The sequence below is a fragment of the Lethenteron reissneri genome, chromosome 4, assembly GCF_015708825.2.
Source record: "Lethenteron reissneri isolate LAM-NWPU_2019-01 chromosome 4, ASM1570882v1, whole genome shotgun sequence".
Lineage (NCBI taxonomy): Eukaryota > Metazoa > Chordata > Hyperoartia > Petromyzontiformes > Petromyzontidae > Lethenteron > Lethenteron reissneri.
The window spans coordinates 2,246,730-2,274,598 of NC_083782.1; the positions used below are offsets into that span (position 1 = coordinate 2,246,730).

The 27,869-nt window shown below is 44.1% G+C and overlaps 1 protein-coding gene across 7 annotated transcripts in view; it reads left to right on the forward strand.

Annotated features, from left to right (window-relative positions):
- Positions 1–3,321: 3,321 nt before the first annotated feature.
- Positions 3,322–27,869, forward strand: part of EPS15L1 (epidermal growth factor receptor pathway substrate 15 like 1) — a 115,371-nt gene continuing 90,823 nt past the window's right edge. For 6 of the 7 annotated variants that reach the window (XM_061562338.1, XM_061562346.1, XM_061562385.1 and 3 more), the window contains exons 1-9: positions 3,322–3,363; positions 8,201–8,242; positions 9,225–9,314; positions 12,803–12,850; positions 15,899–15,994; positions 17,404–17,469; positions 20,852–20,977; positions 24,755–24,814; positions 26,311–26,571. In XM_061562338.1, coding sequence (XP_061418322.1) covers positions 3,337–3,363; positions 8,201–8,242; positions 9,225–9,314; positions 12,803–12,850; positions 15,899–15,994; positions 17,404–17,469; positions 20,852–20,977; positions 24,755–24,814; positions 26,311–26,571 — 816 coding nt within the window. In that variant the 5' untranslated portion in view covers positions 3,322–3,336. Of the gene's footprint in view, positions 3,364–3,460; positions 3,611–8,200; positions 8,243–9,224; positions 9,315–12,802; positions 12,851–15,898; positions 15,995–17,403; positions 17,470–20,851; positions 20,978–24,754; positions 24,815–26,310; positions 26,572–27,869 lie in introns of those variants that run through there. The other variant, XM_061562377.1, reaches the window with a different exon arrangement.

Sequence of the window (27,869 nt, forward strand, 5' to 3'; positions counted from 1 at the left end):
AGCCTCATGAAGCCTTCACCGTGATTTTTTTCCACGAGCTGCAACCAACACGGTGCAGATAACCGCCAAGCTAAATGGCCCTCCGCCAGTGTGTGTGATTCATGCTCTGCATCAATTATTCACAGATTTCCATTAATGTGGAAGAAAGCATATCTGACCTGGCAGCCTCCCATTCTTCAGTATCATGAGTGTTATTGGTTGTTGGGTTATGGCTCATACAAATAACTGAAATGAAATATTTAGATACATTGTTTTTTTTAGGCCAGGCTACACTACACTACCACCACCACCGTGAAAACAGTACTGAATCTGGCGTGAGAGAATCGTTATCAATGGGCCACTTCCATTAACGCCACGACCAAATGCACTCCTCACTTTCATCGCTGCCAAATGTTAACGATCTTCATGGCGAATTAACGGTGTGGGTGAATGCCCTCCACGCTGTTTGTCAGTTAAACGGGGCATATGCAGTTGTACCAGGACGAAAGGAGTCCTGCAGCGGAGGTGCGCAATACACCACACGCCTAAGCGACAGAGTTATTCGCGGTAGGCTTGTAGGCTTAGAGCGTGAATTGAAGAAAGGCAAAGCACTGTGTACTTGGACGGTGGTGGGAGAACCGTCCTGGTATTGCAGCATTTTCAGGTGATGGTATATATTTTGTTTTAATCGTGGAACATTATTTACATTGGCTGTACGAAAGGTAAAAGGTTGCACTATTTTGTTTGCTGGGTTTTTATTATCAGAAAGTTGTGTTTTTATACTACATGTTTTTTTTTGTCAGTTTACCAAGGCAATATTGTTGTGATTTGAACAAAGACTCATGTATTGGCTTATTTTGTTACTCTGCCCTCCATTTGTCATAGATAGGTTTGACTGAACCCGAGCTTCGGCTGTAGAACTCATCACGAGGGAAGGAGGGGTGGAGCTGGTCACACGCAAGTTTGGTAAAATGTGCAATAACAGTAATTGTCTTTGGTAATTCACTGTGTAAAGCTCTTCCGATATGCTGTCAAACATCTTCATTTCCTGAAGAAGCTCCCAGCACGTGCGGCCAAACGTCGGACAGTACGCCAAACAAAAGAGTATGCCAAGTAACGTGCGGTTACAACCCTAAAACGCATTTGGAGAGCTGTGACAGCACATCTGCGAAAACCCGACGTAGTGATATTTCGTTTACATGATCCTGCACACTTGCGGGTGATTGACTCCGCACCCAGTCTGTAGAAGCAAGCAAATTAAGATGCTTATATTCTTTGGATTCTAAACACCCGTAAAGCCAAATAAGTCTTAATAAGGCTTGAGTGCTTGTGAGTCATAAAATAAGTATGGGATTAGGTGCACACAAATGCAAATTCATCTCCAGCATCAGTGTCAATGCTTACAACCAAATGTGTTAAATCCCCATCGACTTGACATTTAAACAATTGGAATTCTGTATTGTATATCCAGTAGTCAATGCTAATTTTTTTTCTCAGAGTAGCAATCATCTTGTTTTTAAGCACATGGAATGAGAGTAAATATTGTATTTATAGCCTTAAGTACGATATGCCTTGGTTTATTTTGTAAGCCAAAATGCATCTTTTAACCTGCTAATACGTGTACGGTGTCACTGCACAGTGAATGGCACATGGTGGAGAGGCGTGTGTGGGACGATCACAATTGTTGTCATGGACAAAAATAAGTGAAACTGATTTTTATTTCTTAATGTCATCTGTATGAAATTCAAAAACGAAATAAACGTGTGCTTTGTTTAAATTAGTCTACAGCCTTCTTTGTTCCTAGGTAAGTGCTAGTTTTTTGTTAAATTCTTATTGCATGTTTATTTTGGAAAGAGGTAGATATATTTTATTTAATCAACTAATTATTAAACGTAGGCTTTTAACAACATTAATTGTTTGCACATTGCATAAAGAGCACTCTTGATTAAAAGTATTGGTACTTTACAAGGAATTCCTGGGTAAAATCTTACCCCCATGCTGCGATTTGATAATTGGTAAGCATACAACAGTATTGCCAATTTATTATATAATATTACAACATTAATTGTTTGCACATTGCATAAAGAGCACTCTTGATTAAAAGTATTGGTACTTTACAAGGAATTCCTGGGTAAAATCTTACCCCCATGCTGCGATTTGATAATTGGTAAGCATACAACAGTATTGCCAATTTATTATATAATATTTAAAAAAAGGATGCATCCCTAAAAGTTATTGTGCACGCCACTGCTCCTTAAGACTGCCTCTCCTGGAGGTATTTAGACAACCTTCCGTGCTGACCAGACACGTTCGTTTGCTCTTGCAGAGAATCGATGTTCCAATCCCGTCAGGCCACCCTGGTTAATACACCGCGGGTGCATTAACCGTAAGACAATCGCCGTCCGCTTCACAAGTGTACGCCAAAGATCCAGTGAGCTCATTCACAGAGGAGTTAAACATTACTCGCAAGTTATAAAGTGTCCCCTACTGCAAAAACACTAGGACCCTACATTCAGTCTGAAGACTTAATGAGTCTTTCAGGGTAAAGAAGTGTAATGTTAATACTACCAATTAGTAGAGTTGACGGTGTTACAGTTAGAGATGTGTTTGGTTCACGTCCAAAGTCAATTTATGTCGTGTTGCTTTTCAGGATTACAAATTAAATATGGCTTCATCTTCTTGGTTCTTTCGGTAAAGTCACGTAGAAGGGAAATAATAAAATAATAAAAAATAAAACAGTAAAATACAATTCTCACGACGTTTCAGCCACAACGCAAGCAGCCGTCCTCAGGTGAAAAACAGGACTGTTGGAAAGACAGCGTCCGAATGAACACTGCTAAGCTTGGCAGCGTATATTTAAGCTGGGTTAGAGGAGGAGAGCGCCTTGACAAAGGAATTTACATACCAACAGATGAATTTAGCATATTTATGTAAAATGCAGATATGGGATTAGTCACTACTTGTGGAATGTGTAGGTGGTGGGGGGGGGGTCTCAAAGTCATATTATGCTCGTGTATTATGTAGGATTAGCAGTAATAAAGGGAGGAAGTAGGATTAGCAGTAATAAAGGGAGGGAATTTTAATAGTAAGGAGCTGCAGCAGCCAAACCACCACGTGGCCGAAACGTCGTGAGAATTGTATTTTTTGTTTTATTTTTATTATTTTATTATTTCCCTTCTACGTGACTTTACCGAAAGAACCAAGAAGATGAATCCCTGCAGTCACGAAAGCTTTAAATCGAAATTTAAATGTCTTGTTTGGGTCCGAATTGGTGACCCACTCGAGGTTTCACTGCTGCCACATTCCACGCCCACAGCGGCGCCGCGCGGCATTGTGGGTCTCCGCGCATCCACAGCCATGGCCGCGTCTCTGTCGCTCACCCAGGTCAGTGCCACTTCGCCTTTCACTTCTCCTCACCGCGTTACTCCACCACCTCCAAACTTTCACCGGCGAGCTCGATGCGGATCCCGCGTCGGTTCGTGCCCGCGGACTCCGCGCGTCACCTGCCGCGTTCGTCTCTCCGCGACGCTCGCCGCGGTGCCCAGCTAGGCCCCGATGTCGACACCGGTCTTGCCTAGTTTGTCCTGCCGGGATCACACGGCCCTCGGGCGGGTCGCGGATGCCGGGCGAGGTTGGTGTCTATCAGCGTCGAAGCAAGGACATTTAAAAAATAAAGTGATGCAAATGTAATGTGTTTACTAAAAAAAACCACTGAGAATATTTATTCGTGACTTTGCACGTACCAACATAGTCTTTGGTTATGGTTAAGTTTGTTGTTAGATTAATGTGTTGTAATAATCGGCAGTGTACTGTATGCTGGTGCGATGTACGGTACGTCAGACTGAATCTGTAATAATCGCCAGCCACGGTCTATCCACTGCTGGATGAAGGTCTCCGCCCGACGCTTTCGCCGAGCCTCACGCCCCAGTGCTTGCTGCCTTCCCACCCGCACTCGCGCAGCTCCGTGAAGTGATTTTGTCGCTCCACCTCCCTCGGTGGGCGTCCTGTAGGACGATATCCCTCCTTTGGCTTGCCGCTCGCTCCGTCCATCGGTCATCTCCACTCCTCTACCTGGAACCCATAGGATCTCTCCCGTCCTCTCGGGGTGGGATGGCCGAGTGGACGCGACATCTCTCCCATGCCTGTCATTAGCGCCGCGGTGGCGAGAAGTTAACGACCTCTCCTGGTGTGGAGGTGGTCGTGGGTTCGATCCCTTGACGCCTGCTGGATGTTCGGAGTTTACGTGGTTCGCTCTTCGTCGTGGTCCCACATTTAGAATGAACGTGCGTTGTCGACTAAGATAAAAGCCACTTGGTTGAGCTATCGTTTGTGGCCAGGTCGCTTCCGAAAAAGAGCTGTACAGATCGGTGGGCTTTACCAGGTAAAATAAATATAGTTGAGTACTGTAGTTGCTTAGTTTCTGGCACTCGTCTGGGACATAATCCATCCCCGCCCAGCGATATGATGTGTCCTGCCAAAGCCCAGTTAAATATGCTACATGTCACGACGGTATACTGTATTAATATCGTTACGACTTTAAGTGCTACAGTTGTGAGAGTAGTGTAACCGCTAATATTCAAATATATGTAGTCGTGTTAATATTAAAGTTGAGAGACAACGCAGCTTCGGACGTTTGGTTGCCTACCTGGGTTGTTGTCAACAATTGTCCAACTGCGAGTTTGCAGTAGTTAAGTGAAAAACAAAACCACACAAATGAATTTAAAACGGTGGCTCTCAACCTTGTGTTGGCGCTGTGGCGCCCCAATAAACCGTCTCCCACGCCACACCACACCACACACGCTCGGAGTGTTTTGTCGCCTGCGTTGTGGCATTGACTGTTCCCAGGCGCACGGTCGGACACATTCAGCGCTGCGTGTCCACGCAGCAGCCCGCGCCGCCAACCTCTGACCAGCTTCGAGCCTGTGCCCCACCCTGTTGTAGTTGACAAACCGCACGAGATGTATATATATATAGTCTATTCATTATCAGATGATACGATCTCAAGGTACGCCTATCATTCAGTTGTTTGTTTAGGTTGGACGGTTGGGGGAATGTGATCGGTGGTTCAGGGGTTTAGAGTGAGGGGGGGTTAGAGTTCAGGTTTAGAGTTAGGGGATTCGCTGGTTAGGGTGTAAGGGGTTTAGGGGTTAGGTTCTTTATGGGATTATGGGTAACAGTAAGTTACCTAACGCTGCTTTCCACAAACGAGCAGAGACTACTCGTAGTGGCCTTAGAGTTATGGGGAAGGGCGTAGCAGTTATAGCACACCGATGACGGCACTCCCATCCGTGTAAGTCACTCGATGCTGATGCCACTAACCGACATGCTTGTCGCAACGCCTGGCTGTGATTGTCAAGTTAGTTGTTTTGTTCATCGTTAATGAATCCACAAATTCGTGTTGACAGCCCCGGACACAGCCCTGTTTACTTTCTTTTTCTGCAAGGTAAGGGATGTTTGTTTACTTTACGACTTCCTTTGTAGCGTTTTAAGTAATCTACTGTGTTAAATAAAAGTAATTTATTAAATTTATTTGGAACTGTCATCGATTAAAATAATACATTATTTTATCAGCCTCAAGATTAGTGATGGGAGTGTTATAATTACATTATTGTTATACATGCATCGATCGTTACTGATGTCCATTAGCTGAGGAGTGGTCGTGCAGTGGTTCAGAATCAGAATATTTATACTGCAGGAATCCGATGAGCTATAAAGATCTTTTCACATGCCCAGGGGGGGCACTGTGTAAGAGCGTTACAACAACAAACAATACAAAAACACTAAAAGGAGTGCACGGATAATGTCATTGGCAAGCGATATCTGAACCGGCTTTCGTTGTCAAAACCTGCTGATAGTGTGGATAAATTATGGTCAAACAACCCCATGATGCAAGTGCGTGGAGGCCTTCATACCGCGGCAGATTAACGAATGCCTGGAAATTGTCATTCTGCTTATTTAACTATGAAAGGTCATTCTTTACTGAAAAGATAAAACAAAAATGGTTTGGTTGATCATTATATATATTCATTACATCACAAAGTCAGCTTTTGGTCAGTGTTTTGGTATATATGTTGTGGGTGAGAAAAAAACATGCTACACGCCTTAAATGTGTAGTGAGTCCAACTGAGTCGCAGATGTTGTTCCTTTTAGAGGCAACACATTTATTTGTAACAACGTAACAAAAAGGGGTAACTGCCCCTTCACCAGATACAGCCTTGGGTGGTGACCACCCAGCTAACTACACTATACAGGGGAGTTACTGCTACGAAGGGTCGGACCCTCGCTCGGGTCTGCGACCACGTGGTCCCCCGTAGGACGGGGCGCTTCCAGCTTGAGATGCAGAATTTCCAGCTTGTAGATGTTGAGCTTCCAGATTGAGACGTGGAACTTCCAGCTTGTAGAATGAAGAGAGACCCCGGTCCCTCTCAGGGACCCGCCTTATATCCCTCTCCGGTCGGGACCGCTCCGCCCCCGACCCCGCCCGCCTTCCCGAACATTCTCTTTCCCTCTCGATCCTTCTCAAGAGCTCTCTCAACACGTGATCACCCCCTAGTCCCCCCGACCTTGGGGCCCCTTGTATGGACATTCCGGATCACGTGTCTACGGGGTCAACCAGAGTGCCATGGCCCAGGGCAACTCTGCCCCTGGGCTGACGCTCACCCCCTCCCCCTCGGGGGAACCCCCACTACACGCTGTGCGTGGTGCCCGCACTATCCCAGTGCTCGCCAAGCCCCGCTAGGGCTGGTGCTACACACAGCCACCCACACGGCACGACCCTTCCTGGCCAGCACCATACAATGACATCCCTGATGTCACTACAAATGGATTAATGTTTAGTGTTTTGGGTTAGGTTGTGATACTACAAGCAGGCAATATTTGACAATTATATACTATGCGATAAAAAAAAAATTACAATTGTAGTTGCAAATTATATTTTTGTAAAGTTTCGCTTGCTTTTTTGATATACCAGTTTGACAGCTTGATTTGTTTGTCATTGTGGTCGAGGCTACATTGCTCTAATTGACATTATACCCAATCAATATAACCAAATAAACGAATTAAGAATCATAACATAGGTCATGAAAGCCTATGTATGAACATGCCTTTAAAATTGTCATTTTATTGAAGTATCCAAGGCCTTTGCTAATGCAAACAGTAACCTCACTCTACCATATTTTTTCTTTTTCCAACCCGTAACCTTCAAGTCTTTATTGCTTGTGGCATACTACCCACTATTTTGGACTCATCAATCTACAGAAAGCAGAAGATGTTCTTGTTTCTCTGCACCATTAAAACCTAACCGGTTCTGATGGCATTTACCAGACATTTCTGGCATTCGAGTTCTCACACAATTTTAGTAAGGCATCTCTCCACCCCAGTTAGAAAAAACAGCTATAAGCCCTGTCACCTGGTTATAAAAAAACATTTTTGTTCAATGTTATTGAAAGGATGTTTCTGTGATGTAATGGTTAGCGCACTGAATTTTCAATCCAAAGGCTGTCAGGTTTGATTTGATCTCCCAGCACGGCAGTATAAATGATGGGCGAGTTTCTTAAATCTCCCTGCCTCTTGTCTACCCAGCGGTACAAATGGGTGCACCACAGTTTGTTCATTGGCAGGTCATATGTGTGTTGGACACTGCCACCTTATCAATGACGTCTGGCCAGCGTGAAAAAGTTGGCCGAATAATCTCTAGATGTGCTCTCTAGAGGCCCTTCTAGTGGAGGCCCTTCTGTCAGTAGCAGCTTTGAGCAAGAGATAGTAGGGCTATGCTGTGGCTTCCGATATTAGGAAGCCACTGGAGCTATGTAATTTTAAATCTGGTTTAAAAACTAATTTCTTTAAAACTACTTTTTGTGTTTAGTTTATTGTCCTTCCCCGCACCTCTAATTGGCACTGGTTGGCTACGTACGGTGCGAAAGAACTTACATACGTACAGATTATTAACATACATTTTTCTGGTTTACTATAACCCTGTCTATGTTTGCAGATTTTTTTTTTATTTTGTGACAATATATGGTAAAAAAAAATTCACCTGAAGATGATTGCTTGTGTTGCGATCAAAACGTCGTGATTTTTATTTATTATTTTTCTACCTACGTGACTTTACCGAAAGACCCAAAGAGTATGAATGCCTGCAGTCACGAAAGCTTTAAGTCTAGATTCATATGGTCAATGTCTCAAACAACTTGACGAATGTTCACATTCATGTCATTTGCAGTTGTCAAGTGGCAACCCCGTGTATGAGAAATACTACAGGCTGGTACGTGATGGTGTGGAATGTGCCCTTGTGTTCCAAGCTTCTATTTGTTTAGCCAAAGCTTTGAAAACTATTTGTGGCCAGAAAGTTTTGTTTAAATGCATATTATGTATTCAATTGATCATCGTCAAATTTAATATTACGCCTATCTTGAAATACATCGAGGACTGATGGAAAAATAATTGTCAGAGGGGCCACGTTGTTTCTATCTGAATACATAGTCTGTTTCAGGAAAAACAACATTAATTGTAGAAATGACGTTTTAATTGGATGATATAAAAGGTATCCAATCTGAAATATACATACATAATTATTAGTTCTTATATTTATGTACAATTTACACAAATTAAATATCTCAAGAATTGTCTACGACATTCAACGGCCGTATAAAAATATTGGCCGGTAGGACGGCATAGTTTATTTTTCCCACCCTGGGTGCACTTCTGAGTCGGTATAATGTTACCTTGAACAACGTGTGAAGTATTGACTACCGCAGTGTTCGTTTAGTCAGTATTCTCTATTTTTAGTCATAGTCTTTGTCAATGAAAATCTGTGGTGTTTTAGTGAAGTCTCAGCCTGCGGGTTTCATTCAGTCATTCTCTTGGTCTCGTCTTCTGAAGCAGAAAAAGTTAAGTCCACCCTAGTGTGAGCAGTGTGCAATTTTTCCTGTCTCCAAATATCAGGTCAGCCAATCGTGTGAGCTCTTAATTTTTGTTCACAATTACCCGTTTGGTCATCATCCGTGGTACATTTCTAAATAATCTTAGTTTGCATCTTCATTTGTACTAATTTGATCTCATCATAGTTGTGTTTTGGTATTTGGTGGGTGGTAATCATCATCATGCTAGATTATTTTCATCGATTCAGTTATCATTGACTAAAACCGACCCCCCCACCACCACCACCACCACTTATTTCAAATATTTCCAAAACTAATTGAGTGAACAAGACTAACTCTGGTCGACGATGTGTTTGTGTGGTGCAGGTGGATCCGGGCAACAATGGCAGAGTTGGGGCCTCGGAAGCGGCATTGTTCCTGAAAAAGTCCGGTCTCTCGGACCTCACGCTTGGCAAGGTTCGAATGTACAAATGCTGGCACGCTGTGAAGACACGCATGTATGACGCCATCTGAACTGAGTGCCAGCCAATTCCACGTGATGTGTCATTGTGCGTATTGCTATGGCGGATGACAGGCATGTACACGTTTTCCTGTCCTCCGCATAATCATGCCATTTCTGGATTGACGCTATTTTGGGTTCTGATTTCATTCGACAAATGATGATGACGTTATCGTCTCATTTGTACTCGCTTGTTTTGTATTGGCTGTCTCACATATTCTGTCTTGTTTTGTTTTCTTAATCTTTTCATTAGTCCGCACGTGACATTTTGCGTATAATGTGCACCAATGGGACATAACACACAGTTCAATGTGTGCATCGTGAGCGTAATAATAATAACTTTTAGGTGGGCAGGTAGCGCAGAGGTTAGAGCACTTGCATCCCTGTCTTGCTTGTCAAACTTCTTATGCCACCGTGTATAGCTAATTGTGCTAATCGGAGGTGCTCTGATATCCTGGGTTTGAATCCAGGCAGCCCCATTGAATCCAGGCAGCCCCATTAAATCATGACAGCCCCATTGAACCCAGACAGCCCCATTGAACCCAGACAGCCCCATTGAACCCAGACAGCCCCATTGAATCCAGGCAGCCCCATCAAATCATGACATCCCCATTGAATCCAGGCAGCCCCATTAAATCCTGGCAGCCCCATTGAATCCAGGCAGCCCCATTAAATCCTGGCAGCCCCATTGACTCCAGGTAGCCCCATTAAATCCTGGCAGCCCCATTGAATCCAGGCAGCCCCATTAAATCCAGGTAGCCCAATCAAATACAGGCAGCCCCATTGAATCTTGGCAGCCCCATTGACTCCAGACAGCCCCATTAAATCCTGGCAGCCCCATCAAATACAGGCAGCCCCATTGAATCCAGACAGCCCCATTAAATCCTGGCAGCCCCATCAAATACAGGCAGCCCCATTGAATCCAGACAGCCCCATTAAATCCTGGCAGCCCCATCAAATACAGGCAGCCCCATTGAATCCTGGCAGCCCCATTGAATCCAGGCAGCCCCATCAAATACAGGCAGCCCCATTGACTCCACGGTAGCCCCATTGACTCCTGGCAGCCCCATTGAATCTAGGCAGCTCTATTAAATCCAGGCAGCCCAATAACTAACGGCTTCACAAAAAGAATTACATTACATTTGGTTTTGCACCTCATTTGGTGGAATTCCAGCTCGGAGAATTAAAATATTGGTTTGTCATGCAACGAAAGTTAATCTCACATGACTGAACAGGTGGGATAGTTCTGCCCATTTGCCGTGTCGGCCAGGTTACTTGAAGGGTTCTCAGACGTAGCTCTGTGGTGTCTGCTTTCGTGGACCGTTCTTAAACACGACGGGTTGTACTGTTCCGCTCGAGATCTGAGTTGATACTTTGGTTATCAGGTCAAGAGACAATGGCACAACTGGGATACAATCTGTGGGATAATGGTCAGACTTTCAGAAGTTTCGCATTGCACGGCCAATACATCTTATAACTAGAGTAACATCGCAAGTCATCCCAATAGTATCGCATCTACTGGTACTAAGGAAACCTTTGAATGAAAGGATAGGAAATATTTTGACGATAAGTATGCTCAAAATAAACGCACCATGTTACGCTTATACCTTACACATAACATGTTACATATTTTTGTATTCTCCCTATGCAATGTCTTCATTATTTTAATACGTTGAAATTCAATATGGATTTTGCATCTATTTCCAAAAACATCACATGGCACTATTACAGATAAAAACGTGTTTCAAACTGTAGCCAACAACAATGCCACGAAATTTGATTCCTAACAGTAATTTTTTTTAAATGTGTTTGGTTTTATTTTTGTTTGCTTGTGTAGATGCAGTCTAAAGTTGTGGCCAGCAGATGGCACACATTCCTTGGTTATAAACATATATTGTAACCATGCTGATGCAAAGACATCAGGAACACTAGGCCGAGGAGACCAATGCAGTGGTTCCTCGGTTTACGATGCCATTGATTGATGATATTTCGATTAACGATTCGCTTCCCATTGGGTCCCATTGTTTCTATTAACGATACATTTTCAATTAACGATATTGTTTTACGATGTCACGCGGCCACCAATTTCGGCCAATCGGAGCGCTCCTAAGTGAACTCGGCAGACCTTAGCCAATCAGCGATGCCCTTTTATGATCATTTTGAGAGCAACTGGCTCAATGATTTTTAATGATTTTCAATGTTTTAAAAGCGAGCTTACCCCTTAAGCCATTCATCTTCTTAGTGTAAGGTAATAATTTTTATTTTATCTTCTGCACATTTGTATGCTCTCTTTATTCATGATGTATCAATGTTTATATTAATATTAATGCTTTAATATGTTCTTATATCGTTTATTTATTACAATTGCATGTTTAAATATTATAAACTATGCTTTTATGGTAAAAAAGGGTCAACTTCTGATCGTCTTAGAACAAATTAAGCCTTGAACATGTATTTCCTACATTCGATTAACGATCATTAGATAAAAAATGGTTTTCGTGGAACCAATTAATATCGTTAACCATGGGACCGCTGTACTTAACACTTCAGTGAATGACCATAGATTGATGTTAGCGATTTAAGCAGGCTACTTTCCTGTGTTTAAATGTCGACGATACGTTTACAGTCTACCCACAATGCAACCTCGTGTTGGGCACTAATGCTGCAGTGGTCGCAATTCAGAATTGCCACCACTCTTAATTTTTTAATCCTGTGAGAGAATTAAAACAAATTGTATAATGCTGCTGTAGAACATGTAAAGTGCTAACTGTGAAAACAATTCCACCAGTATATGCAGTAAATTTATAACATTTTTTTCAGTTGAGCAATTGCATTTTTCTTTACTATTAAACCAAAAGTGTGCCGGCGAAACACATCCTGCATGGATTAGCGGGAAACTGCAAGATTGTCACACATTTACGGAAGAAACGTTGACGTATTCATAAAATGGACGTTAAATTTTTGCTGGATTTGCCACTTGTACAGACAGGGTGGATATGGAGCTCATGTGCAGGTGCTAGATGGATTGTGGGTGGCAGTAGTGTCGCGGTTGGCGTGCTGCGCTATGAACCTGGTGACCGAGTTCGATTCCCGCTGTAGACAAACTCCAGTAACGATGATCTGAACTAGTTCTGCGCCTCCCTTAGGTCGATTCAGCCTCAAATGAGCACCTTTTGCACTTGTAAAATATCGCCACTGGGGAGATAAAGGTGGTCATGCTTGGTGCTGGCCACCCACCCAACCCCTCGTGTACCGTTCTGGCCTTCGTAAGTGCTCGCTAACAGCACTTGCCCCAACAGTCTGTTAAGTCTATACGGGGGATCTTTGTCTTTGTTGCACCGCAGGATTGTGATGGATAGGGATGGCATGCGGAGGCCTTCATCGAGCAGTTATTGATCATGGCAAACGATGATGTTGACTGGCTCTGTATTTTTTGTATTACCAGATATGGGACCTGGCTGATGCAGACAGGAAGGGCTGGCTGGACAAACAGGTGAGTGACTGCACCAATAACGAATCCATTCACCTACACAGTATGATGTCGCGCAACTGATCTTCACTTATCTGTCCAGACCACTTAACCGCCCCACACCGAGTGCACAGGTGTGACCGTCAATGTTTTGTAATGTGTAAACCCTGTTGATGTTTAATGTGACCAGGCCCGCATGTAGCATACGACAAGTGGTTGAATTGAATTGCTAAATTGATAAATGTAGTTCGAGAAAAAAAGTTAAAGCACTCTGCTGCTTCAAATGTGTCGTTTTTTTTACTATTCGCTCCGATCCGAATAGTTCAAAGACGTTGAGGTATTCTGTGGATTAAAAATTTGAGGCGACAGTCTTCTAAACCCCAGCATCAAGTCCCACATTGCTGTGTGTTAAGCCCTGTATTGTCGCGTTTTTGGAGGTGACAGTTAAAGCAAACGTGTTCTCTAGTTTCAATTTAAAGCTTTCGTCTTGGTTCTTTCGGTAAAGTCACGTAGAATGGAAATAATAAAATAACAAAAATAAAACATAAAATATTTTATAATGTTTTATTTTTATTCTTTTATTATTTCCATTCTAATAATAACAATAAAACATAATAAAATATTTTATAATGTTTTATATTTATTCTTTTATTAATTCCATTCTACGTGACTTTACCGAAAGAATCAAGAAGGTGTTCTCTAGTATTTGAGGAGGGTTCACCTCATTGTCTGCTCGAGTATATTGACGGACAACTTGCGTGAATTGGCCCCTGCGCCCCACCTCATGTCGCCTCTCTGATTTCCTTCTATGCCTCTTTCTTTTCCTCTTCTTTCCCATGCCTCTCTCTCTCTCTGGCCATTCTTCTCCGTGCCCAATCCTGTTTTTGGTTCTTCTTCCTCCTTGCTCCCCTCCACTGGAATAAACTTTGCCTGTACATCAGGCAGCACTGCCCATATACTCAACACTGCCCATATACTCCACACTGCACATAGACTCAACACTGCCCATAGACTCAACACTGCCCATAGACTCCACACTACCCGTAGACTCCACACTGCCCATAGACTCCACACTACCCATAGACTCCATACTGCTCATATACACAAAACTGCACCATAGGCTCAACACTGCCCATAGATTCAACACTGCCTCTGTTTATTAACCTTCTTTACCTCCTTCCATTCCTCTCTTAAAACTTTCCATTTCTTTATTTCCAGTTTATGTTTTCTTGTTTTAGAAGATTTATTTTAAACTATGTTAAGCACCCTGAATTTAAAGGTGCTTTATATTATAAATATAAAATAATATAAGAAATGTCAGCAGCAGTTGTGTTATTCTCTCCAACCGCTTGCTGCCACTTAATTTTGCGAGCATTTGAATGTCATTGTGCGATTGTTAATTAAAAAATAATTATGTGGTTGTCTCCAAACTCAACACCACCGTTGATTTTTATTACCCTTCGGTTTGTGTTTTCGGGTCACACCGCGCGTTGTTTGGCATGATGTCCGACGTTTCGCTCCACGTGCTGGGAGCTTCTTCAGGAACTGATGCTCTCAGCACGTAGGAACAAAACGACATCACACCGGACAATGCGAGTTTTCACCAAAAAACACATCCGCAGAGCCATGCAGCACGGCCGTGTAAAGCTACCCAATGGTACCATTGTTTACTATTTACATGGATATTTGCTCGTTAACGTTAAAATGCTTTGAGCATTGCCTGAGTGACCTTAAACAGGATAATTACATGTACATGATTGTCTCATGATTGTCTCTGATTCTATTTGTTTTTCTCCCCTGCGTTTTGCAATGAAATCTGATTGAATATTTGAAAAATTGCGTGAAGGGGTCTTTATGTGGAATTGGCATCATTTAAAGTTTTTAATAATTTAATATTTAAGTTTGTTTTTGCAAAATAGTTAACTTGTTCACAGAAGTATAGGCTAAGAAAACTGGCTCATTAAAAAAAGCATTAACATTTTAATTTAAAACAGTATGGATAAGCTTCAACCCTGACTAAATTATTTTCACTTTTAAAAATAGAAGAACTTTATTTAAATATTCCCATTCGGTAACGTTACTTTAAAGATTTCTATTTTAACTTGAACAAACGCCTTGCTGAGTAATTGCGTCTCGGCTATGAAGGACAAGATACTTAATGTGTTGTGGTTTCACTAATTCTTTTCAACAATTTAGAAAATAGCTCAAAGCTTTTGAGCAGCTTGTATCTTTAACCTGCGAAATACTAAAATGTATTTTAATTCCAATTCTGATCATTTACTTCATAGAGAAATATTGAATGATGTATGTGGTTCAGGAGATACGCCCGGCCTTCATTGCAGCGATTACTTTGTGTGTGTGTTCGTATATAGAATGCTGAAATGAAATACAAAATTAAACGTTAATTTTAGATTTGAAGTCACGTAGGTAAAAATAAATATAAATAATACAAATAAAAAATGTATTTTTATTATTATTTCTATTATTTTTATTATTTGTTTTTATTTTTACCTACGTGACTTTGCCGAAAAAACCTAAGAGTAAAAATTAAACGTGTTCAATGGTTCACAAACTTAACGTTAGCTCGGCAAGTGCATTGGAAAGTACTCTCGTAAAATATTGCAGTGCAGCATTGAACGTTTTCTCTTCCGCGTCAGATGTGAAAGGCAAGTGTTTGGGTTTGCGTAGGAAGTGTATGTACAGCAAGTGACGATTATATGAACCGGTCCTGGGCCTCCCCTAGGTCATCTCAGCCTCAAATGAGTACTTGGTGCGATGTGTAAAACATCGTCACTGGGGAGACAAAGGCGGCCGGGCGTGGTGTCGGCCACCCACCTCCACGTGTGCCGTGCCGGCCTTCAATGGGTGCCACTCGCTAACAGCACTTGTCCCCACAGCCTGTTGAGGCTACACGGGGGGGTTTTTGTTTTTTGGTGTCGACGGAAGCTGGCGGCGTGACGTGCACACGTCACTTTGTTGTGCTTGAGTGTTGTTTTCGCTCTATCTCACCCGCCCGCTTCCCCCCCCCCCGCCCGCCCGTGTGGTCTGCGCCCCCACCGTCGTCTCCTCCAGGGATTCTATGTGGCCTTGAGGCTGGTGGCGTGCGCTCAGAACGGGCACGAGATTGCACTGAGCGCCTTGAGCCACGTCATCCCTCCGCCCGCATTCGTGAGTTCCATGGCAGGGCCGCACACTTCCGTACGATGAACGCTTGGCAAAAATCGTCAGGCGCTGCCACACTGAGAAAAGCGGCGATCGTGTCGGGCACCAAAGGTGGCCCAGATTATGTCGCAGTCAAGAGTCTTCGTTGCTATATTCAGTAGGCGCTAAGGAACTTCAGAGTGTGATGTATTTGTTTAGTTCAATGAACAGTTCTTGAGAGGTATATAAAAAATAACTGAATTGTCAAATGCTCATACCCTTTTTCCTCTCATTTCTCCCAGCCACCGCAGCATAGGGCCCTCATGGTACAGTTGGCTATCCGCTACTTATCTGCTGAGCAGAGCCACAGCTAAATAGTAAAGTACTGGCCTCACGAGACATCTGAATCTGGCTCGTCGAGGGCCAAGCAGGGCAAATGGGAAAGTTCATCAGTTTTCTTATCAACCGGTGCGTTATTTTTCACCTCATGTTGCATCAGTCAGTCCACTCGGACATTTGATGCTTACGTCGAACAGCGGGTACAGCTTGAGTTTTGCAATGGATAAAAAAACAACAACCCTGGCACCTCCTGTGCTGGGCCTGCCTCGGTATGACTTCGGCACGGCTCGGTTGTGCAGTGGGGGAAGAGGCATTATTATTCCTAGACAACAGTTACTTTAATACGGAGTAGGCTTTCGTGACCAATATTATCCATCATATAGAGGTGTTTTTTTGGGTTAGATCGCTTAAATATAAATGTGTTCATAAACCCGCCGCCACCCGACACAGCCAATTGTGGTAAGGTTTGTCACGTAAACAAAATATGCTAAACATCGTCCTCGAATTGTAAATGTTGGGGATTCACTCTCCAACACACCAGTGTGCTGAACAGTTACTTGTTTCAGGCACCGTAGTCATTATAGATTATTTCACAGACGGTTAGTGTTAAGGAAACAAAGAGTGTAATGCGTTTTTATTAATTTAACGTACTGCAACACTGGACCGCCTGTAACTATATCGGCAGAAGTGTGCCCAATCTAATAACATCTCGGAAGTCAAGTAGGTGGATTGAGCCTGTGGACAGTGCTTGGATGGGTTTACCACCATGCAACACACAGGTGTGTTCCAGGCTGCTGCAGGGTTAACATTATGGGCAAATCGATGGCAGTGCAGCAAAATCTGTTGTAGTGCCATGCCGCACTCCACGTTTGTGCTCCCTGCCTTCACCAGGCCGCAGTGACCAGCGCGGCGAAGCTTGGCCAAACAATCTCATAACCTGCACACCGTCGGGAGGGCCATCACCCAGCAGCGGATTGACAAAAGAGGGCCGTGCATGTACAACACTTGACCGTATCTCGACAGCATAAAGCCCTATCTGGGCCAACGTAAGCCAGTGCCTGTGACTCTTTGTAATCCTGCCCTCTCTGTATTCACAGCAAGATACAGGCAGTCCCCAGCTTGGTTCGTCTGCACAGAACCCAGAGGCCTTTTGGGTTGTTAAGGTGAGGGAGCTTACCTCCGCCTGTGTGTTGGCACTTTGTCTGCAGGGAGTATTGTAGATATCAAGAGACCATAAATGATGAAGGCAAAAACAAATAAACGCAGGTACAGCAATTAAGTAAGTGTAAATGAGAACGCAAATAAAATATATATGTATGTTGAACTTCTTTCGCACCGTACGTATGCTAATCGGAGGTGCGGTGGAAGGACAACAAACTAAACATAAAAAGCAGTTCTAAAGGAATGAGTTTTCAATCTAGATTTAAAAGTACATAGCTCCAATGGCTTCCTAATATCGGAAGGAAGAGCGTTCCAGATGGCCACAGAAGCGCATCTGCAAGCGTTCGATGCAGTGACCGTCTTTGTTTGATGGTAAGCGAAAAGCTGCTGTGAGAATGACCGGAGTTTGCTTGATGGTTTCAGCTCCTTGACGAGATCAGCAAGGTATTATGATGAGCACGGTTGGCTACGTACCGTGCCAAAGAACTTCAACGTACAAGTGTAACTGGAGTGCTCTTGCCACTTGGGATTGGATGATGTTGCACAGACAGCAGCTTTTTACACATTTTACACGCACAAATGAGTGTCGATCCCGCTATTAATATGCAGAGAGTGAGGCCGAGCTGATGCGAGGGTCCCCGTGTAGCTTGCCTTGCACCTAAGGGGGATTTCTTACTGGAACAGGTTATCTGGGACTGAACCCGAGCTAAAGCCAGAATCGAGGCAGCATCTCCAAGGGGTTGTATAGATTAGAATGTCAAGTCGAGTGTCATTATATAATGCGTGATAGTTTTTGTTTGTGTCTTGTGTGTATGTAGAGAGAGGTAATTTCCACGGCAATTTGAGCTGTAAATGGCGATTCTCCTTGCACGTGCGGCTGCTGTTATTCTCCGAGTGAACTCGATGGTAATTAAACCATTGCCGTGGCAGGAATTGGAATCGGACTTGGAGTCGCACACCGCTTTAAAAAAAAAAATATATTGTTGCTAAGGAAGCTTATTATCTGAATGGGTTATTACGTGGTCACATAAAATTCAGCCAAGAGAGGAGGCTTGCTTCATTGTGGATTCGCGGTGCAGCGGTTCAACGCACAGTGGCGTCTGATAAGGGCCCACAGAATGTGGCTCCATTCAGCAGAGTTTCTTTTGCTCTTATCTCGCCCTCGCGTAGAGTCGAGACAACGGTTGTGTGTGTTTTCCCCAGTTCGGTATGTCGGCAGTCAGAATTTCAATTTAGTACCCGTATTGTCAACAGTTCAGGCCGTGTTACTGTGCATTCAAGGCTGGCGGAGGTCAATGTTTGCATGAGAATCTTTATTCTTGCGTTTGCTTTATTAATTATGGTCACAGTTCTGTTTGTGCAAGTTAATATCTCCTTTATTTTGAGAACTACCAATTTGCATAGCACTTGTATCAAACTTTTAAATGCGTCTATGTTTTACCATTACAAATAGTTACCACTAGTATTTACCGACTCCCACGCTGCCCTTGTTGTTGTTGTTGTGAAGCAAAAATCTGAACATTTTTTCAGTTGTTTTGTTTTCATTACTCTGTCATCATTGTTTCTTAATTATGTTTAATTAGAATTTCACTTTTTGTCCTAATCGGAGCACTCTCTTAAATTTCACAAGTGTTGACAAAACACAAGAGCAAATACATTTGGAATAATCCACCAGCTTTTTTTATTTATTAACAGGAGCTGCAAAGGACAGCGGTTCATAGTTGTGCCTGCCAAGCCATTGCAAATGAATAGCTCATTGTGCCTTGTGCACAGGAGCTGTTGTGCAGCATTGGGACGCAATTATTTACTGCTGCAGTTTTTGAAAGGATTTGAGACCCAGAGGTCACCGGTTCGATCTCCCGGCACGGCAGTTGAAACGACAGTGCAAGTTTACTAAACACACCCTCTGTCCACCTCAGCAGTTTTATTCGGTACCCCACAGTTCAGCTTTAGTTTTATTTGTATTTGTTTGTATTGGTTTATGTTTGTATTTATATTTGTTTGTATTTATATTTGTTTGTGTTTGTATTTGTTTGTGTTTGTATTTATATTTGTTTGTATTTGTTTGTGTTTGGATGATTTGCACTGCTGTCATGTTTTTGTACTTTTTGTTGTTGTAACGTTTTTATCTGCCCCGACTGGACATCTGTGACTAAAGAGGTCAATAGCTCGAAGGGTTCCTACAGTGTAAATATTATAGATTCTGATTAAGTCGATCGGGCAGGTCGTGTGCGGTGGGTGAAAGCGTGAGTAATACCACCTCTCTCAAGGTGTGTCCGAGGGGTTCTCAGCGGGATCGGAGACCCTTCATCCGGCAGTGGCGAGCAATATGCAGGGCTTCGACCGCATCTTTCGCTATCTCGTGCACAGCTGACCGTCCAGTGATCGCCGTGCCGCGTTGGCTTCCCGTTGCTGAACGAACACATTATTATTGGGTCGCACTTATTACACACACAGTGCTTGCCACAAATGAACCACAATACCTTGCTCATCTCATCATGGAGCATAAACCATCACGCGGGCTCTGGTCATCACAACAACGGCTTTTGCCTAAGCCGTCGAACAAAGACGGTCACTGCATTGCGTGCTTTTGGATGCGCGTCTGCGTCTATCTGGAACACTTTTCCTGCCAATATTAGGAAGCCGCTGGAGCTATGCACTTTTAAATCAAGATTGAAAACTCATTACTTTAAAACTGATTTTTGCATTTAGTTGTCCCTCTCCTGCACCTCCGATTAGCACGGTTGGCTACATACGGTGCAAAAGAAGTTCAACATACATACACAGTCAACTGGTGGTTGGTTTGGGTGCCACGGTGCCTAGGAGTTGTTAACTACCTCGCCTAGTATGCAGGAGGTCGTGGGTTCGATCCCGACCCTGACGCCTGCTGTGTATTTGGAGTTTGCGTGTCTCTCTCTCATCATCATCACGGTGGCTATGAGATGTTAACTACCTCACCTGGTATGCAGGAGGTCGTGGGTTCGATCCCAATCCTGACGCCTATTGTATATTTGGAGTTTGCATGTCTCTCTCCTCGTGGTTGTTTGGATTTTTCTCCGAGTCCTCCGGCTTTTTCCTCCACATTTAGAATCAACATGCATTTAGATTATTTGGCTGAATATACATTTCCACATGATGATGATGATGATAAGCCACTCCGTTGAGCTATCGTTTGTGATTGCCAGGTCGCTTCTGAAAAAGAGCCACATAGCTTAGTGGGCCTTACCTGGTAAAAACAACAATGGTTGCGCCCCCACCGTCGACCAACGCATGCACAGTCCAGCGTGTGGCCCCGCTGCTTTCGGCTCACTCGTACATTAGCATTCCAGTCTCTGCGAACCGTTGAGATCTGTGTGCGTGTGTGCGTGCATGCGCCGCCCACAGCCTGATGAGAAGACCAAGTTCGATGGCATCTTTGATAGCCTGGGGCCGGCAAACGGCCTGCTGTCTGGCGAGAAAGTCAAGCCCGTGCTCATCAACTCGAATCTTCCCATGGAGGTGCTGGGCAAGGCAAGTTGCGGTGCTGCCATCACTTTCTCCTCCTCTGCTGCTGCTGCTGTTGTTGTTGTTCATGGGCAGAGTTAAAGGTCTCCCCCGTGACGGTCGATGCGGGGTTAGTTTAAACTATAATGGGTACGTAAAAAAAACCTCAAACTATGACGGGTAGCCAAGTTGGGTTTTAGATAATGATGTTGAAATTGAAGGCATACTCAACCAAATTATATCACATGTCATTGTTATCATCATCAGATATGCTCAATCCACTGCTGGATGAAGGCAGACCTGAGGTCAATCATTTTTTTGTCCTTGCCCTGCACCTCCGGTTAACACAGTTGGCTACGTATGGTGCGAAGGAAGTTCAACATGCAGACTATCATCAACACATTGTTCGGTCATGTTCCAATTACATTTTGATAGCATTTCATTATGAGTTACACCATTACACTTGTAATTGACCCCAGGTGTGGCTTGAAGGCCTCCGTAAGCCATCACCGTATCTAAGTGTCGTCACTTCTAATTAGAAATGGAGATATTTATAATTTTGTCAATTAAAATGAATTGTCACGCCTATGATATGCATCAAATTTATGCGTGGAAGGAGCAGTCCTCGCCACTTCCCGTGTGTCGTAATATTCACAACACTACGCATGGGACAATGCACGGCAAGGCCAGAGAGAGAAATGGCTTGAGTCAAATCACGATGCGGAACTGCGACAACTCGTAGACTCGAGGGGGGTTGAATTGTCGTAGGCCTTCCGTGAATATTTGACGATCGTTATTTGCAAGTTGGAAATGGAGCGGAGGGCACAGTGGTTAGTGCCAACGCATTTTTACAATAAAAAAAAAATTATGTTTCAGTAGGAGCCCGGTACACAGCACAAACTGCGCTGTAAGGAAGCGTTGGGGGGGGGGGGGAGGCGGGGGGAGGAGGGGAGAGTACAAAAACTTGGTGCAAAGATGTCCCGAACACTGTGGTCCTGAGTTTAGAGGAGGTGGGGGGGAGAGATTGAGCCCACTGATTCCCCACCGAGTGGGGACTGCGAGCGGGGTGTGTGAACTTTTATGTGGCAAGGGGAAGGAGAGGTAAGAAAACATTAAAGTACGGGAGTAGAGAGAAAGGGGGTGTGAGAGGGGAAGGTGTGGGGAAGGGGGCCGCAATGCATTTTTAATTTGGGTTCGGTGCCTGGCCACGGCTAACGTCAATTGTGAGCGGTAATTGAACTTGTCTTGGGGATTTCCTTGGCCAATCCGCGCTGACCGGCATGGCTAATACGCGTGGTCAAACAGTCCCCACGATCAGCACGGCATGGTGATGTGGGGGGGGGGGAGGTCTTCATCGAGCAGTGAATTCACAGAAGGGCTCCAAATCGATCGTCGTCATTTATGGGTCGGTGGGTAAAGACGAGAGGTTTCAAAATGAACATTTTCAGTTGCCCATCAGATCGGCAGCTTCCAAAAGGCTTTGTCGACATTAATAATCAGAGCATGCCTGCCCTTGGTTACATAAAACCGTGTTCTTCATCCTTTATTCATATTGCTGCATCATAATTGAGGTGTTGGTGTGAGTCTGAGACGTATTGATAGAGGCAAATATTGAGCATTTCAGCCACATGCTTAATTTATATATGAAAAAATCTTTCTGGTTTTGAATGCACTGTGATGTTGAGATGAAATCCATTTGTCGTTTTGCTTCATTCTTGATGGATCTGAGAAGCATCAATAACATGCTATTTCACTTTTAAGTGGAATACCCACCCAGATTCTGCACTGTTCATCGTGCTCAGCTTACGAAAAAGGGGAAAAAAAAAGCAGCATCACACCCTGCTGATAACTCACGTTGGAGGCCAGCGCTGCATTCGCCCACCTTTTGCCGTGTAGGGACAGTTGCCACTGTGGATTCCCTTGGTTATACTGCCACGTGGCAATAGAATGGCTGAGATGTGACGTTGAGGTGCTTTGAAATGCTGCGGAAATTAAGCGACTCGTTGTTTCAGGTGGTGGTTGACTTAGCTCTTCATTCTTTGAACAGTTGAGTTCCGCTTTGTTATAAGTCAACAGTGGCTAGATTGATTATTCCCCTCCATAGAAAAGTGGTGTTTGCTCTTCCGGTAAACAAGTCGTTGAGTGCAATCCCACATGTATTGAAGTGGAAAACCACTTGAACACATTTTTTAGTGTAATGATGAATCTTAAATTGGGGGTGAAGCCATGGCACAGTGGCTATCGCACACTGCACTATAAATGTGGTGAGATTCATTTGATTCCTGGCTCCTGCTCACATTGGTTAGCCAGGAATCAAACTCAGGTTTTGCTACGTTCGTAGTTGAATGACAACTCAACCGGTTCTTGCCCAATCCCCGAACTTCACAAATTCGTACTGACCAGCATGGTGAAACATAGTCGAAAAACCCTCTTGGCTGACACGGCATGGGCGAGGCCTTCCTCCGGCAGCGGATGAAATAAGCGTTCCAAAAGATATGGTTCCAATACTTCAATGTTTTATTCATATTTTTGTTTTGTTTTCTTGCATGTGTCAGCTTTGTTCATTGGCGTGTTGATTTGATGATAACTCTTGATTCGAGAGATTATTTACACATTCTGGAAAGCAGTATCGGGCACTTATGAACAGTTTTAATACGAGAGCTGGCTTAGATGAAAGTCCCCGTCGCATGTTTAATCTTACCAAAGTTGTAAGTATATGTGTTGTCGGTAATTAAAATGTGTAATGTTCGTAGCCATCTGGAATCGTTTACAATTGTCAAAGCAGTATTCCTCATGTTAATTCTGCACGGACAGAGTATTTTGAAGTTTGGTTGTCAATGGTGCTCATGCCTTTGCATTCTTCTCACATTCATACAGTTTCTTTATTCGGGCGAAAGAAACTATTTAATTGTCGCCTCTTTACATTGTAGCATGACAACTAATAAAGGGAAGTGTGTGGTGGTGGGATAGAAGGATTGAGAATGGAGAAGAAAATAAAAGAGTATCTGGGGTAGAGCACATAACGGCGTTTACATTTTAATATTATAGCGGTTGTCAGCTGTTTTAGACAGGGATATTGTTTGTTGCGCTGAAGTTGTGCTTGAGCGTGAATAAATAATAAAGTATTTCGATGCAATGTTGGTGTGAGGATGAATAATACAAAAGCGGAAAATAATCACATCCAAGTGAGAAAAATTCACTTTTTTGGCGTTGTACGGGCGAGCCTTTGAAAGTGTCCTCCTGTGGCATATGGGAGAGACTTGTAGATGTATCTTACGTCTTTAGCAGATATCTACATTGTTCTTAAGATTCATCTATACACGGTTGTGTTGTATATCTTATAAAACAATTAAAAGACAATGCCTTGGTGTGTGTAGATGCCTTTATATAACATTGGTAGATTAAAAACGGATGGAATTTACTTTTGTTTTATGATATTCATGCTCTACTCTTTGGTTTTTTCGGTAAAGTCGTGTAGGTAAAAAAATTAATTTAAATAAATTAAATCGCGACGTTTCGGGCGCAGCACAAGCGTCCTTCTTTAGGTGGGGACAACTTAGCGAAAGCACAACACTTAAGCGGTGTGCTGAAGAAGGACACTTGTGTTGCGCCCGAAACGTCGTGATTTAATTTATTTTAATTAAAATTTTTACCTACGTGACTTTACCGAAAAAACCAAAGAGTATGACTCCTTGCAGTCACGAAAACTTCAAATCTAGAATTCCATGCTCTCCTTGCTGTGAATTCCATTGTGCTCATATGTACGTTTTTATGCATGTCTGAATGTTTCGTTTTGTCATTCAGGTTTGGGACCTGAGTGATATAGACAAGGATGGCCACCTGGACCGCGATGAGTTTGCAGTGGTGAGTGTTTTAACCTGTCCTGCTGGGAAGTGTGATATGATGGCATTGAAAGGAGAAAAAACTATCTATATGGATGGCGAGAAAGAGACATGGATACACTCTAGAGCAGGTTCAGGAGGAGAGAATTCGAATTAAAAACCAACCCTGATAAGGAAAAATATGTGGATTGGGCTTATTCTCAAGAGGTGAATGCTTAATATGAAGGGAGCTTGTGAATGATGCTGGGTAAGAGACCAAGAGGCAGATGACGGAAGGATGGTGGGTGGCCGTCCAGTGAAATAAAGACTACAGGACAATATTGGACAGGGTGGATGGAGGTTTCAGCCAAAAGAACTGCCATTGGACACACTGCGTAAAGTAGAAGAGAGGAGATGAGGTGACGATAGATGTGCGTTGGCTGCAACATCTCCCATGTTTTAGACATCATGGACAAAGTGCAAATTAAAGTCACTGTACTGTGTTGACAGTGGCATACAAACACAATCCAAAAGAACTCACCACCTTCGTAATTACCACTGGCTTATAATGGGAAAGATGTGTAAGGGAAGGATATTGTTTTGGGTGATGGCCTTTCTTCAGACCAGATCAAATAAATAATATGTTTTCTCTTGTAAGGCAGTGTTAATGGTGATGGGCGAGATGTTGAACTTTTTTAATTGGCACGAGCAACGAGTCGTGCTTTCATCGGCCTATGTGTCATTGTTTAATATTTTTCGAGTTGGTGAAAATCAAATCGCCTAAAGTTGTATCGATAATTATAATTTGTATTCACTGACGATCTTTGTCTTGATGGCACAAATGTAAACGGGAGTTCTATCTAAAAATATGACAACCATTTTCATAAGGAAAAATAACCGATATTTGACAAAGGTTAAACCATTTTCTAAATGTTCTAACCCACTTCACTTAAAAAAAATACTACTCCAAACTCTCATCTTAAACGAATAATTATGTACATGTACAGCCCTTTGTCAATCCACAGCTGGATTAAGACTCCCCCACGGTGCATGTAGTGGGATTTATTTGACCGTACTTGACCATGCTGGTCAGTCCGGGTCGGTGACGAGGCGTATTGATGTGGGAGCTTATAAATACGGGGCAATCTTTTTTGCTGCATGTTCCTCTGCTGCATATCCCTGTGGCTTGACAGCAAACTGTTGCGGATGGTCGCCACCCATCCAAGCTCTGTCCAGATTGTCCTGCTTTAGCTTCTGAGCTCTGAAGAAATCTGGTGCATTCTGGGTGATCTGACTGGTTTTATTGCACTTGCTCACATTGAGAGCAGTGTACATACGTACAATATGTATGTTGAACTTCTTTCGCACTGGACTGTACGTAGCCAACCTCGCTAATTGGAGGTGCGGGGGGGGGGAAGAACAACAAACTAAACACGAAAAGCAGTTCTTGTCGTTGACAAAAGCGTCCTTGAAAAACGACAGTCCCACCGTTTCTATTCCGTTGTGACCGTGCGTCGTGTGCCGTCTGCGTCCGTTGAGGCCATGCATCTGGTGTATCGAGCCTTGGACAAGGAGCCGGTGCCATCCGTGATCCCGCCCAAGCTGGTGCCGCCCGCCAAGCGCCCCTCCGCTGCCGCAGGCGGCGGCGGCAAGCACCCCGGGATGCTGCCCGGCGCCGTGCCCGTGCTGCCGTCGTCGCCGCCGCCCCCCCGTGACAGCCTGCGCTCCACGCCGTCGCACGGCAGCGTGAGCAGCCTGGCAAGTGGCGGGAGCCTCTCCCCCAAGCTGCAGCCGCGCTTGGTGAGCATGGACGGTATCCTCCGCCCTTGTGGGCGTCTCTTGTGGTTGCTGGCTACGACGGATCAACTAAAACTGTAAACTGGTTTTTTTTACCAGGTAAGGCCTCACTTAGCTGTATAGCTAATTTTTTCAGACGCGACCTGGCTATCACAAATGATAGTTCAACGAAGTGACTTATCACATGGTAATGTCTAGCAGCCAAATACTTTAAACGTGGGTTAATAAATGTGGAGGGAAAAACCGGAGGACCCGGAGAAAAATCCACGCTACTATGCGTGGATTTTTATAGCAGCCGAGGTATTTAACATCTCGCCACCAGATATCGTCACAGTGACGTCGCGGTTAGCGCGCTGGGCTTGCAATCCGGAGGTCTCAGGCACGATTTCATCTGCTGCCGGGGCGGTTGAAAGGATGGTGCAAGTTTTGACGTACATATGAATGAATGTTGAACTTCTTTCGGACTGTACGTAGCCAACCGTGATAATTGGAGATGCGGGAAGGACGCCTCCGGTCCACCCGGCAGTACACGTGGGTGTACCACAGCCGATCAGCAGGTCGTGTGTGGTGGGGTTGTGTGGTGGGCGTTCCCACCTTTCCCCAGACGTAGGCTACCCTCTAGAGTTACATTCGAGAGCTCCCCCTCGTGACATGGCTAACGCTTTATCCCATTGGTTGCGATAACCACAAAGTCCCGAAACCAATCGTTAAGAAACTTACAGTTCACCAATACGTGTGCCCACATCTGCATCGTTTGTGGCTGAGATTGACAACAAAATACTTCCAAGCGAGTGTTTTTTTTTACTTAAAATTGTCAAAGTTACATGGTACAACACAGTTAATGTGCCAGTTCATTGTGCTTGTGTAGTGACATCGAGGATGCCACTGTATGGTGCCGGTCCGGGAGGGCCGTGGCGTGCGATGTACTTACGTCGCGGACAGCACCGGGTGTGTTGCTGAGTGAGGCCGGCTTTAGCGTAGCACCGTCATCGCGTACACCCCGTAGATCGGTGCAGTACCAGCCCTAGCGGGGCTTTGTGAGCGCTGGGAAAGCGCGGGCACCACGCATGGCGTGCAGTGCGGGCTTCCGTAAGGGGGAGTGGGAGAGTGTCAGCCCAGGGACAGGGTTGCCCAGGGCCGAGGCACTCTGGTTAACCCCGTAGACACGTGATCCAGAGTGTCCACAGAGAGGGCCCCAGGTGGGGGGGGGCTAGGGGGTGATCACGTGTCCGGAGAGAGCTCTCGAGAGGGATCGAGAGGGAGCTAGAACGCTCGAGAAGGCGGGTGGGGCCGAGGGCGGA